This window comes from Amyelois transitella, chromosome Z, assembly GCF_032362555.1.
Source record: "Amyelois transitella isolate CPQ chromosome Z, ilAmyTran1.1, whole genome shotgun sequence".
NCBI lineage: Eukaryota > Metazoa > Arthropoda > Insecta > Lepidoptera > Pyralidae > Amyelois > Amyelois transitella.
In genome coordinates, this window is record NC_083535.1 from 13498260 (window position 1) to 13512839 (window position 14580).

General features: G+C 36.1%; 2 protein-coding genes across 3 annotated transcripts in view; one reads left to right on the top strand and one right to left on the bottom strand.

Annotated features, from left to right (window-relative positions):
• Nucleotides 1-9023, top strand: part of LOC106129530 (calpain-C) — a 33535-nt gene extending 24512 nt beyond the window's left edge. Inside the window, exons 8-15 of one of the 2 annotated variants that reach the window (XM_013328123.2) lie at nt 37-131; nt 1813-2039; nt 3913-4132; nt 4949-5291; nt 6141-6221; nt 6723-6906; nt 7489-7547; nt 8343-9023. In XM_013328123.2, coding sequence (XP_013183577.2) covers nt 37-131; nt 1813-2039; nt 3913-4132; nt 4949-5291; nt 6141-6221; nt 6723-6906; nt 7489-7547; nt 8343-8369 — 1236 coding nt within the window. In that variant the 3' untranslated portion in view covers nt 8370-9023. The remainder of the gene's footprint in view (nt 1-36; nt 132-1812; nt 2040-3912; nt 4133-4948; nt 5292-6140; nt 6222-6722; nt 6907-7488; nt 7548-8342) is intronic. The other variant, XM_060953703.1, reaches the window with a different exon arrangement.
• A 426-nt stretch (nt 9024-9449) lies between these two features.
• On the bottom strand, nt 9450-12261 carry LOC106129531 (succinate dehydrogenase assembly factor 3, mitochondrial). The gene is made up of 3 exons (XM_013328124.2): nt 12118-12261; nt 11495-11672; nt 9450-11144 (listed from the first exon to the last, which is right to left on the bottom strand). Exons 2-3 carry the CDS (start codon nt 11669-11671, stop codon nt 10953-10955), a joined length of 369 nt encoding a protein of 122 aa, XP_013183578.1. The 5' UTR covers nt 11672; nt 12118-12261; the 3' UTR covers nt 9450-10952.
• Between the last annotated feature and the right edge of the window lie 2319 nt (nt 12262-14580).

The following is a 14580-nucleotide window of genomic DNA, read 5'->3' on the forward strand; positions in this document are numbered from 1 at the left end:
ACAAATAATACAAAATCAGTCTGTTCTCTTTTGCAGATTCGCACGACTGAAGGCATTATGTATTTGGTACTCATAAAAAGACCATTGACCCCGGGGGGGCGGCAAACTGGGACAACGCTGGACGTTACCACGTAAGTTGAAAGCCAGGCTGCCGTGGTATAGGTAACTAAAATGCCGTATCTGACATCAGGATTTACACCTTTTTACATACATACATACATACATAAAATCACGCCTCTTTCCCGGAGGGGTAGGCAGAGACTACCTCTTTCCACTTGCCACGATCTCTGCATACTTCTTTCGCTTCGTCCACATTCATAACTCTCTTCATACAAGCTCGGCGGTTTCGGGACCTTAGACCTTTTTTACCAGTAAAATAAGAAAAAAAAATCCCTTTCGATCTGTATATACGACTTTTTGGTACCTAACTTTAAGTCATAAATAGGCGTTCTCATTGATGAATGGCATCAGTTAAAATTTTTATCGTAGTTTTTGACGTTTTACTTAAAACAAGGATTTGGCAGATAACGGCATTTTAGTTATACCAGGGCAGCAGGGGGAAGAACCCCTGGTTAGTCCCAGTTACATCCTCATGAAGACGGGGTGTCGGGGTCTGGGATCAGCTTCCCTATACTCAGTCCACTTTTTCCGGTCTTCCGGCTTAAATTCTAAGACCATTTTCTTAACTATACTTTTTTCCTGCCTCCTGGCTTTTAGACCCGGTTGCATCCTCATCAAGACGGGGTATGCCTAAAGTGACAATACGTCCCGCTTTCGGCGGGATTGTCCCGCTTTCAGGCTGCCTGTCCCGCTGTCCCCAGCGAGAGCAAAAATGTCCCGCTTTTGCAAGCAAACCAAATTTTTATACCTACTTATTTTATATCAACATTGCACTCAAATCTTGCTGACGAGAACAGTCAGTCAAAAATACTAAATGTACAGACAAAATATTTTTACTGTTTTATTATATGTATAGATAATTATTCATAATTAACTTATATATTATGTAGGTATATAGGTAGTATATTTTTTATTTACTTATGTACATTTTATTTTATTATGCCATTCAGTCTTTTCAAGACTATTGGCTCTGTCTACCCCGCAAGGGATATAGACGTGACCATATGTACATATGTATGTATGTTACTTATGTACAAAATTCTGAAAGCGTCCCGCTCTAACGCAAAAAAAAATGGTCACGTTAGGTATGCCTTTGACCGTGGATCCTGGATTGGGTGAGTCAGGTTTTTACAATAAGCAATTCCGATCTGACCTCCGCAACTTTAGCAGGAGAACATAACCCGTATTGGATCGATTATAGTTACACATCCAGTTGCCTGAGTGTGCAGTTTTCTTCAAAATATTTTCCCTCACCGTAAGAGTAGAGTTAGTATTCAAACTAATGTTTATACATAACTTCGATAATAGTCATTGGTACATGGCCGAGATGGGATTCAAACCATTACCGTTTTTTGCGCATCACGTATTTTAACCATGCATCTTACCGATTCGACCAACGACTCTGAAGCACGTAATGTGAAAAAAGTTGAAAGCATCATAGTCACGTCTATATCCCTAGGGGCAGACAGGGCCAACAGTTTTCAAAAGACTGAAAGGCCACGCTCAGCTGTTTGGCTTAATTATAGAATTGAGATTCAAATAGTTACAGGTCGCCAGCCCATCATCCAAAAAAAGAATCCCAAGTGTATAAGCCTATCCCTAAGTCGCCTATTACGACATCCATGGAAAAGAGCTGGAGTGGTCCCATTCTGGTGCCGGGAAATTATATAAATCTATGATTTATCACTTCAGATGGAAATTAATCACCCCTTATGAAAGAGAACGGCTGCTCTCCGATGGGAGGGGTACATGGATGCCCTTCACCGACTTCCAGAGGCTCTTCAGCAGGCTGGAGATAGTCCACTTGGACCCTGACACCAGCAAGCTGGAGTTTACAGACAAGGAGGCTTGGCATGTCAGAATGTTCCAGGGAAATTGGCGGAGAGGCGTCAGCGCGGGAGGATGTAGGAATAATGCCAGTGAGTCATATCCCAACAAACATTTAGGCGACGATTAGAGCTTATTTTGTTACTTAGTGGGCTACAAAGGCATTACAGTAGCAACACTTATGACTATTGGCGATAAAGTGGCGTACCAAGTAACGTATATCACTTCTACTTATAATACAGAGTTACAAGCGCGACAATTAGGCGAGCTTAAAGGTTATGGATGTATTATGGCAAATCTTAACACTGTTGTACATGCACAGCATTTTGTGTTATAGCTTTAAGTGAATCTTAGAACTCTAAGATCTAAATAAGAATAAGAATTAGCTACTACCTCCAAAAGTGCTATGCAGGTGATAATAAACTCTTTACAAGAACCTAAAGTTGCACAATAGCGTTAATAAGCGCTACCAGCCTTACAATAGTGTTTATTTAATCTTATATAGAACCAAATGCTTGAAGTTATACAAAACTCTCTTGCATTACCTTAAGTCAAATAGGAGTATAATTTTTCGCTATAACAGATCCTATAGCGTCTATTGTTACTTTTTTGTGACTAAAGGTAAAGTAATAGCGCTTAAGGTCACTACTGTATTTCTTATATTGACTACTTGTTTTTGACAATGGCGTCGCAACCAAAATAAACAAAAATTGTTGTAAATACGTGGAAAAGTTTTCAGTAAATAGACAACATACATCGGGCGCTCGAATTATTTGCCAATAAATATGTAACATATTCACAGTGTACTTCCCTTCGCAGCAAAAATATGCTTTCATTTCTCACCATACAATATCACTTTTTTTTGTTTAATATAAAAATCATTAGTCGTAAACTTATAGCCATTGAAAATAAAATTATTTTATTATTAGATCACAAAATTAGTTTAATTATTTTGAATAGCGTTCAGACCGTTACAAAACACCTATTTACCTCCCTTTTAGCGCTTGAAAATATAATTAACGCCTTTGTATCTCTACTGTACCGCTTAAGGAGTCAGTTGACGCTTATTTACCCCTCTTGTATCGCTAAGAGATCCTGTTACCGCTATAATAACTTTCTTGTAGCACTAATTGTACCTCTTAGTCAATTACCATAACTCTTGTATACCGTCATTATACAACCTTAAGTAATATAAAAATTGTGCCCAATTCGGGGGTAAAGTAGGGTTAGAGCGCGCTCTAACACTAATTTGTTACACCCATAAACCACTTTAGAATCTAGTTAGCGCTTTTATAGACTTATTATAAATCTTACTTTAGCGCCTAATTGTTACTTGGGATATCATATTCTGGTATAGAATAGATTTTGAATAGAATACATATATTTTCAAAATTGGCTTCAAGGTATTGCTTATTTACGTCAATATATTCCAAAGCGCATGTGTAGAAGAAGCGGCGGAACAAACACTGCAGCATTTTTAGTGTGACGTCAATTTACAACTATACCTAAGTGTAGTTAATTTTAATCGTGGACGAATGCACATTGTCTTCGCTGGATACAACACTACTGGAGAAAGGGTAGAATGATGTTACGCCTTGATAGTTCCTAAAGCTAACGAGATTGCATGAGTAATTCATGCAATAGAGATCGTATAGCCAGTGGGAAGATGTTGCCTCTGCCGTCTTTATACAGAAATCTTTCAAACTGGCATCATAGGGAGGGATACGAGCCACTTGGACCAAGACACCACTAACTGAAAGAATAGAATAGATTAAAATTTATTTTCAATTTTGGATATCAGGTATCACTTATTTATACTCCATATTACTTAAATCTAATTATATTTACCACCGCTTCCAAAGCGCATGTGTAGAAGAAGCGGCAGAACAAACTACACTGCAGCACGCTAGGATCTCGCACATTCTGTTATTTTAACATTTCTCAAAAAGTAATCTTCTCTTTCAGACTTCTTCCACATCAACCCACAAGTCCAACTGATCCTCCACCAGCCCGGCACGGTTCTGGTCTCCCTCAACCAGCACAGCATCATGGAGCCCAAGGTCATAGGGTTTAGCATATACAAGATGCCAGCCTTTCTCCAGGAGACGGCTAACCATACCTTTTTTAAAGGAACCAAGAGTACCATCAATAGTCAATACACGAACAGTCGACAAGTTAGTCACAGGTAACAGTCAAATACACACTTTTCAGGATGAAACACATAACGAGAAACCCCTATGATTGTAACAAAAATAAAAAGAAGTAAATCTCTAAGATTCCAACCTTGATCGGAGAAATAAAGACCACATACAGGGTGACATTTAATTCAACTGCATAAATTTAACTGTTAAGTGTACTCATCTAAAGGATATTTAAAAACGTTAAAACAAAAATATTGGTTCATATTTCAGAAAGTACGAAAAAGAAGCATGGGTATAGTCTATGTTTAAAAGGATGCAGTTGTTTTAAATGTCACCCTGTATAATAAAGTTCATTGAAGAAGTAAGTCATGTGAAACGTTATTACTTGCGATTTCTGCTTGCCTGGCGATTGATTTATTTATTTATACTTTATTGCGCCTAAAACAATGTACAATAAGTGGACTTAATGTCCATAACGCATTTTCTACCATACCATTCATTCCATCCATAGAACTTGAGACCAAACTGATATTGTGATTTGCTCAGCGAAATCTGCATTAATTTGCTAGATCAAAGTGCCGTGTGGTTCCCGGCACCAATACAAAAAAAAATAGGACCACTCTTTCCCATGGATGTCGTAAAAGGCGACAATGGGATAGGCTTACAAACGCGGGATTCTTTTTTAGGCGATGGGCTAGCAACCTGTCACTATTTTAATCTCAATTCTATATTAAGCCAAATAGCTGAACGTGGCCATTCAGTCTTTTCAAGACTGTTGGCCCTGTCTACCTCGCAAAGGACATACACGTGACCATATGTATGTATGTATCAAAGTGACTTCCACGGCCGTTCAATTACAGGTGCGAGTTGGACTCCGGGGCCTACCTGATAATCCCCACCACTTTCGAGCCACGCGAAGAAGCCGACTTCTCTCTAAGAGTTTTCTCATCGAATTGCGTAATAGACATGATGGTGCTGGACTGCACCCCTCAAATACTGAAGACCGCCCTGAAGAAGGCGCCCGCTGGTCTTGACGCGACCAGCTTCGCCCAATACGAGTCTGTGTTTCTGCAGCTAGCTGACGAGCGCAGAACAATAAACGCGTTTGAGCTTCAAGAGCTGTTGGACGCCTGCCTGCCGAATGATTACATCAAGAGCTGTGCTTCTTTGGACACGTGTAGACAGATTGTGCTGTCTTTGGATGTATCCTTTGGAAATTATTAAATAGTCTCACTCTGATGATGCAATAATCCTACTAATATTATAAATGCGAAAGTTTGTGTCAGGATGTCAGTGTGGATGTTTGTTACTCTTTCACGCAAGAACTACTGAGATTAGGATGAAATTTGGTATGTAGGTAGCTGAAGACCCAGAATAACATATAGGCTTTTTATCCCGGAGTCCCCGCGGGAATGATTCGTCGCGGACGGCCTCTAGTGTCTAACTATAGTCTTTTTACATACATAAAATTTGCCTTTTTCCCGGAGTAGCAGGCAGAGACTACCTACATCTTTCCACTTGTCACGATCTCTGCATACTTCTTTCGCTTCGTTCACATCCATAACTCTCTACATGCAAGCTCGGCGGTTTCGGGTACTCTTTACCCCTATATATATATATATTTTTTTTTTAATATTTTTTTTTTAATTAACAGAATTTGTTTGTTATCAAATATTTAATAGTCACGGTTCGGCGGGCCGTCGCAGTGCGCAGTGGCAACTGCTTTATTATTGACCGGTGTCTTTGGAAGACCAGCGTCCAAGTGTTGTAAAATGCCTCTACACAAGCTGAGTGGACGTCGGATTAGTATTACAGTTTAGGCAACTGTTTGTATTTTTTTAAATATGCACTTAAGTATATTTTTAGTTCTAATTTAGCTGCACTGCACACATTGAATCTGAGCGACTTTTGAAGAAATTCTGACGCTTAAATGAATAATATATTTTGCAATTTTACCGATCAGCTGAACAACATTGTAGGTACGAAAGGTGGGATACCATAGATATTTTTCCTATTCGATTGTCTATATAACTTTCCTTAAAAAAAAATCAGGAAACCGGCTCCGGCCGCATCTCCCTGGAAAACTACAAAGATTTGATGTGTAGCCTTAAATATTGGCAGATGATTTTCAAGGTATGAAACATTTGCATATTATCAGCGATTTTAGATAGCATAAGTGTTTATTTAGAATAGAATAGAATAGATTTATTTTCAAAATTGGATACAAGGTATCACTTATTGACGTCACATAACTTAAATCTAATTATAGCTACTACCGCTTCCACAGCGCATGTGTAGAAGAAGCGGCGGAACGAACTACACACGGCAGCATTTTCATCGAACGTCAATTTACAAATATAGATCTCTTAAATCTAAATCCTGGACGAATGCACATTGTCTACATTAAAAAACATGAATGAATGTAGAACTAATAGAAACACTCCATATCGTTCCCGTGGATGTCGTAAAAGGCGACTGATTCGATATATTCTAAGCGCTTTAAACAGTGACAGGTTGCTTGCCCATCGCCTATAAGAATAATCGCAAGTTAATAAACAATATGTTCATAAATGCAAGATGGAGTGGTCCCATTCTTTTGTCAGGGACTTGATAACATTGTTTTTTCGTTTCAAGAACCACGCTCGCGAGAAGATGGGCGTGCTAAGGGCGGAGAGACTCCGGGACGCCCTTCACGAGGTCGGGTTCGTGGTGCCGGAGCAGGTGCTGGCGCTGCTGGTGCTCCGGTTCATGAGGAAGGACGGCATGCTGAGGTTCGGAGACTTCGTGTGCGCCGTAATGCATCTGCATCGAGCTTTTAGTGAGTACTAGCTGTTGCCCGCGACTTCGTCCGCGTAAATTTCGATTTTTTCCGCGTAAACTTATTTGTAGGCCATCTTTGCCTTGAGTTTCTTCATTTTTTCATGATTCAATTGACGATAACTTTTTTTTTTTGGAAAAGAAGTATAATATTATTTATATACACACATACATACATATAGGACCACTCCATTTCTCTCCCATGGATGTCTAAGGGACATGCTCGCTCATAAAAAAGGGATTCTTCTTTTATTATATGTATGTTATCCCTTACCTTATATATAATACTAGCTGTGCCCGCAACTTCGTCTGCGTAGAATAGTTGTTTTGGGCATCATTGAAGCGCTCAAGGTTGAATAATCTTCCCCGTTTTTTTCACATTTTCCATTATCTTTTTGCTCCTTATAGTTGCAGCGTGATGTTATATAGTATAAAGCCTTCTTCGATAAATGGTCTATTCAACGCAAAAAGAATTTTTCAATTCGAACCAGTAGTTCCTGAGATTAGCGCGTTCAAACAAACAAACAAACTCTTCAGCTTTTTAATATTAGTATAGATATAATTAAAATAAATATTTTTTCAGGTATATTCTACGCAAAAGACGGCGCTTACGACGGAATCATAAATTTAAGTTTCACTGAGGTACGAATGTTTACTTAACATTGTAATTGCTGAAACTAAATTATTTATTATACTAATCAGATAACGGTGATAACATTTTTATATTTAAAACATAATCTTAATTTTTATGAAACTTTAAATTTTTTTAATTCATGTAATGTGTTCAGTAAAATCAGTATCGCCTTAACTTTATGCAAGAACCATCTCATCACTACATATTGTAAAGTGCCTACATTTTCTGTCTGTATGTACCTATGCTCTAATCTCGGAAAGGTGCGGACAAAATTTGATCTTGTTTGCAATGTGTGATAGGGTTTTCTGAGGATGCACCGTGTGGTTCCCGGCACCAATAAAAAATAAAGAATAAAACCACTCCATCTCGTTCCCATGGATGTCGTAAAAGGAAGTAGTTATAATTCGATTTAAGAGATGTGACGTCAGTAAATGATACCTTGAATCCAATTTTGAAAATAATTCTAAAGGCGACTAAGGGATAGGCTTATAAACGTGGGATTCTTTTTTTAGGCGACGGGCTAGCAACCTGTCACTATTTGAATCTTTAGCCAAATTATCAGTCATTTCAAGTTGTTGCTGGCTCTGTCTACCCTGGAAGGGATATAGACGTGATTAAATGTACATATGTATGTTTATATCTATAAATGCTTACCGTTACAAAACAGGGACTGTTCTCCACTGGGAGTATCACCATCAGATCTGATACAATCAATACACACAAAAATAATAACAATTAAATGCTACCCGTGCAAAGCAGGGGCGGATCGCTAGTTTATTATAATAGTGCATTTTCATTTTCAGTGGCTGAAATACGCTTTTATGTGTTAGCGGTTGTTCGAGTGGATACCAAGACGATATGAACACAAGTAGTCTGTGATTCTTAATATATAACACAATAGTTAGTATCGTGGAGACATAAGTGACTTTGCTCAGTGTTTAAATCCTTAAAAAAGTGCAAGTACATACATAGATTAAGTTTTTTTTAAAGTCATGTAAAGGTGAAACGTCAATGTCATCTAATAACTTAAGGTTGACATTTAACTATTGCATGGAAATAACCTAAAAATTTAAGAACTTAGTTTTTACATGCATCGTGAAGACTTTTTTTCGGCTAAACAATTAATATAAGAGAGATTATAAATACTCAATGCATTTTGTTAGTTATTATTTTATATAAGGAGCCACGATCTCATGCAATATGAACATAGTCTAAGATTTTATAATTTTAATCTTCCACCGAGCTGTTTTCATTTACCTTTATTTTTAATTTTTTTTTCACATATTTTTTAACTCCTTGTCGCTGGCGTTCTTGTTTTGCTGATTTTGTTTTAAAATGGAAATAAACTTTTTTTTTAACCCTAATAAAGTTATTGCATAACAAGAACGTTATTTTTTTTTTTATTTAGTTGTTAGTATTACACTTTGTGAAACCTTTTCAGAAACTTATACTTTTTTATTAAAAAATAAATTACTTTAAAAGTCTATTATGCCATTTATTTAAATTTAACATCTATCTTCTTCCCCTTTGCTTTAGTTCCGGTGCATCCTCACCACTCTGGAGAGGAGCCAGGGATATGCTTTTAACCATAGATCCTGGATTGTGTGAGTCTGAATATTACACGAAGCGACTCCCATCTAACCTCCGCAACCTTTGCAGGGGAATCTAACCCGCATTGGATCAATAAAGGTTACACATCCAGTTTGCCTAAATGTGGAAGTTTCCTCACAAGTATGACCATCAATCTTTTTCATCATGATCGTACAACCACTTCTAAATTTATGTCAATTTATTGACGAGGTGATGAGGCCCAAGGTGGTGCACGCATGCTCAAATAATGCCTATTCACTCTTGCCTAAATGTTAATAAATTTTTATTAATAAAACAATATTATAATGTGAAACGTTATTATGTTATTTATTTTGGGTTGAAAAATTACTCAAGAAATAAGAGATCACATTAATTAGGTACATATAAATCAAAAAAATACATTATTGCAGTTAACTCATAGTAAACACATTTATCCATAATATAAATAAGAGATTTGCTTTTTTGTAATGAAAAAACTTATAATATACTGTTTTTCTATTGTATAAATTTGGCATATCTGAGTACTAGACATTCAGGAGTATAATGGGACTTTCAAGAAATTACCATGGGTGCACTGCTTAGGACAAAGAAGGGTAACATTAATATTTTTAAGCATTTTTCTTGACATTCACACTATACAATTTCGATCATACTAATTTTATTGTAATAACATATAACGCAGATAAAAAAAACATTCACTTATATTTGTTTATGGAAATAGAATTAAGTGCGACGAGGACGACACTATCTTATATATTAGCTATTTCATATTCTTCGCATGTAAACAAGATGGCCGAAAACTGTAATTAATTACAAACATTTTACTACATAAAAAATTGCATGAATTTACATGATATTAATTGCACTTAATTATTATGCTTTTTTTTACAAATAACTTATTAAATTTACAAGGGTCACAGCAAATATTAAATTAAATGCTCATAAATAAAAAAGTTGTATAAGTCTTGTGTAAAAATGTGTTTTTCTATAAATTATATATGATTTATATCTGTTACGTTGTCCTGTTAATAATTAAGCCATCAAAAAATGGTCAGTATAAGAAACTTTCAATGATCAATGCATAAATAAATAGCAATAAATTAATCATTACTCTAATTACCAAAAATGATACTTAATAATAAACAAGCCTATCTACAAACAAATTATTAAAATTACAATTAATCTACCTACTTACTTGAAACGCCCCTGTACGTTAAAATTTTCATACCACATAATAAATATTATATTTTACATCTAGTCTCAAAGTTGACACCTAGTAAGAAACACAAAATTATTTTTGGTAAAGTTGATTTTACTACTATGTAAGTAGTAAAATCAACTTTACCAAAATTAAGTAGTAAAATCAACTTTACCAAAATTAAGTAGTAAAATCAACTTTACCAAAATTAAGTAGTAAAATCAACTTTACCAAAAATAATTTTGTGTTGTACATATGTATAGTCACGTCTATTTCCCTTGTGTAGATGGAGCCAACAGTCTTGAAGAGACTGATAGTCCATATTCAGGTGCATGTCTTATGATGGGATTGAGGTTCAAATAGTGACAGATTGCTAGCCTGTCATTATAAAACTATCCCTTAGTTGCCTTTTATGACATCCATGGGAAAATTTTGGAGTGGTTCAAAATTCTTGCATGAAGAAATTTGCATAAAGGGACTCATAAATGTGGACGATATGAAAAAAGTATGCAGGGATAGTGGTAAATGGAAAGATGTAGCCTCTGCCTACCCCTTCGGGAAAGAGGCGTGGTTTAACGAATGTATGAAAACTCAAGCGTACAGAAGATTTATAAACTAAATTTAACTATGATTTATTACTACTGCCTGTGTTGTGTTCATCAGTCTCCGATGAAGCGGCTTTGTGGAGTTCGTACAACTGGACTATTTGCTCGTCTGACATGTGGTCTAGTAGCTTTGGGTCTAAGTACTTACCTAAGACTTTCCGCTTGGCTTGATTCATCGGTTTCATCTGTTTCGCTAAGTTTATCGCGTAGTCCTGTAATTAAAATAATTTATTAAATGCAGTTCCTCACACAAAAGGCAACTACTCATTTAACTTATGGTACACTTATGTTTTGGCTTGCTTATATTTATAGGCATATTAAGTCCACTTCTACTCTTTCCCATGGATGTTGTTAAATGCGACAAAGGGTAGGTGTACATTCATCTAGGACAACCTACCCTGGTAGCATAGAAAAAACATGTTGTGTTCTTTTCACATGAAAATTGTAAAAGTCCATCAAGGCTCAGGCTAAAAATCTTAGGTTTAATCTTTAAGGGTTTTTCTGCCCACCCAGCAAGGGATATAGTTGTAATTATATGTATGTATATAAAAAAAATACGTACAGTCCATTCATTCAAAAATATCCGTGCCTCAGCCTCTCCACAGGTTTTGTGTCTCTTGAATTCATCACGTGCGTAGTTGTCCCCTAGAACACGTAGCTCTGCAGGCATGCCACGGTGGAGACGGAATATCAACTTGTACAGCTTCCGAACTCTCAATGCATGTTCCTGACACGACATACTGCAAATCAAATTTATATAGAATTTTTTACAAATATGATCTCTTAAATTTTCATTTCATTACATGATACCTTATTGAAATTAAAAATTCTGTTACTTTTTGTCAGAAAGAGGGATGTATGACTGACTATGAACCTATATTTTCTATGGGTTCAGCTATTTTAAAGTGTGTGTTTTATTTGCCACGCTAAGCTGTATGGCTTAATGATGGTACACAGATTCAAATGGTGACAGGTTGCTAGCCCTAAAACAAGAATCTCAATGACTTTTTACGACATCCATGGGAAAGAGTAGAAGTGGACCTATTCTTTTTTTATTTGGGCAGGGAATCACAAGGCACTTAATTGTACCGAAAGTTAAATGAGTACCTAGTAAATAGTAAAGTTACGAAACACTAATATAACCTTAAAATTGGATGAAATTCCAACAATAATTATGAAATTTACCTTTTGGAGACTCTTTGGTAGATATCAACTGAAATTATTCATAGGTAATTTGTAATTTATGTTATTACGCAAGAATTTGAACAAAAATTCGGTGAAATTAACATTGTTTTTTTTTTGTTTGACAGTTTACACTAAGACAGCCAGCAGTCATGACAGTCGGATATCTGTCACTGTCACACATCCCTAACTTTTTTATAGTGGTTCAAGCCGGGGCGAAGGAAATAACATATATTTAAATTGTACAATCATCTATACATGCAGTCATGCACATAATAACGCCTTTATTCCTTACGGAGTATACAAAGCAAACAGTCTTGAAAAAGATTAATTCTGTTTCCGCGGAAAATCACTACTGAAAGGGCTGTGCCTGTCGCCTGTAGCTGCTGTCTCTTTGATGTTTTCAAACAGATCTTGGACTTTTGGACTATTGAATGTACAATGGTATGAAAGAATGGCACCAACTTCAATCAACTATGTGCAATTAGTTTTTGCACATGTATATTATAACAAAATACACAGTAACACTCTCACATATAAGGGTCTCCCTGTTTAAACTTGATCCAGGATTTGAAAATATTTCAATAAGGGCGAGGGCCCTATTATGTAGTTACATTTAGATTTTCGACATACATACGTTTTCTCACGTCCATATCCTTTGCGAGGTAGATAGTGGCAACAGTCTTGATAAGAGTCAGTCTTGAAAAGATTTCCGACCTAATTCTCTCCCAACTATTAGTTCTTTTGTTCTCGTCACCTTGGCAGGCGTAGGTCATTCCTTGATGGGACCAGGAGGGAAGACTGTTTCTCGAAGTCCAATATCATCTTACGCAACGTCTAGTAAGGATTCTACCAATTTTGGCCGGCGAAGATGGCTTGGTCAGACATTATCAAATAAACTGCAGATTCCGGTTCGATATGCTCGTGGTTATACGTCATGAAATCGGTTCTTTTTCATTTTGTCCATTTTTATACTCTGGGTGGTCAGGCTGGCGGTAATAATTTTACGAAACTTATTATATTATTTTAAATATATTGGACACTAATGTTCAATTATTTCACCCTCCCATCCTTGAGCATCGGAACTCATTTTAGGGTTCCGTAATCGTGACCGTGTATAAATATTATGAGAATGTACACGGAACATTTTTCAATTTATTTGCATGTTGGCATACATATATACATAAAATCACGCCCTTTTCCCGGAGGGGTAGGCAGAGACTACCTCTTTCCACTTGCCATGATCTCTGCATACTTCCTTCGCTTCATCCACATTCATAACTCTCTTCATGCAAGCTCGGCGGTTTCAGATGTGCGTCAGAATGGCTGGTTGTCTGTGGCTTTGGTCTAAGAGAGTTGATCCAAAAATTGCTACATAATTGCTTATATTTGCTACATTTAATAAATAATTGCTACATACGATATATATCTAGAAATAAAATATTTTTTTTGACCAGCCATCCTGACGTTTGGTTGGCTGGTCACATCCTAGTTTAACGCCAAGCATGCACAGTTTCCTGAAATGTATTGCGTCAATAATTGCTACATATTTACTTCATTTATATTATTTAGCTGTAATTTCAAATATGTGTTAAATAAACGATGTAGCAATTATTGAAATTATCCCAAGGAAAAGTGCCTGATAAAATAAAATAGGCAAATAGATGCAGTATTTTTTACTGAACAGCAGGCGGTTTGAATTATTAAATGGCATGTTAAGTTAGTGGATAGTAAGAACATTATCGTAAATAAAAACAAAATGTGGGTTGTACTTATGTTTCAGTTTAATTATATTACAATTAAAAAATATTAAATTTGGTATTGATTGATCTGATATTTACATTATTTTTTCGCATATATTATACAATGTGGTATTAGCTTCTTTTTACTCTTCGTAATTTTTTTCGATTCGTCATCATAACATATCCATTTTAAATTTCGTCTACAATGAGCTTTATAGTGACCAATTAGCGCTCCACATATTGGAGGCACGAACTCTATTATTGCTAGTAAATGGAACTCAGATCCTTCTAACAATAGAGATGTTGGTGGATCATCTATTGAAATAAATTGATCGGAATTGAATTCGAATGCTATAAGATCTCGTAAAGATACACTAAATGATTTGACACCTTTACATTGACTACGCCGGCATTCTGTAAGTTCTTGAGCATTAATTAAAGTATTTGCGGATACTTGTAAATCATTAATGGATGACGCTATATCAACGTGTAGAACAGGTATCTTACGCTGAACTTTATTTATTACACAATCTGATTCTGTACAATGTTCACGTTCATCTGCACTGTATATACAGTCTATCAAAATGCGCTCAAATATATTATTTACATTGCACTCACATCTGACTTCCACAGAGGATTCTTTTTCAACTTTTGAAAAATAGATTAGAGCCATTTCAGATCTTATTTTGTACACTTCATCTGTATTCCTTCCACTCATGAGTCT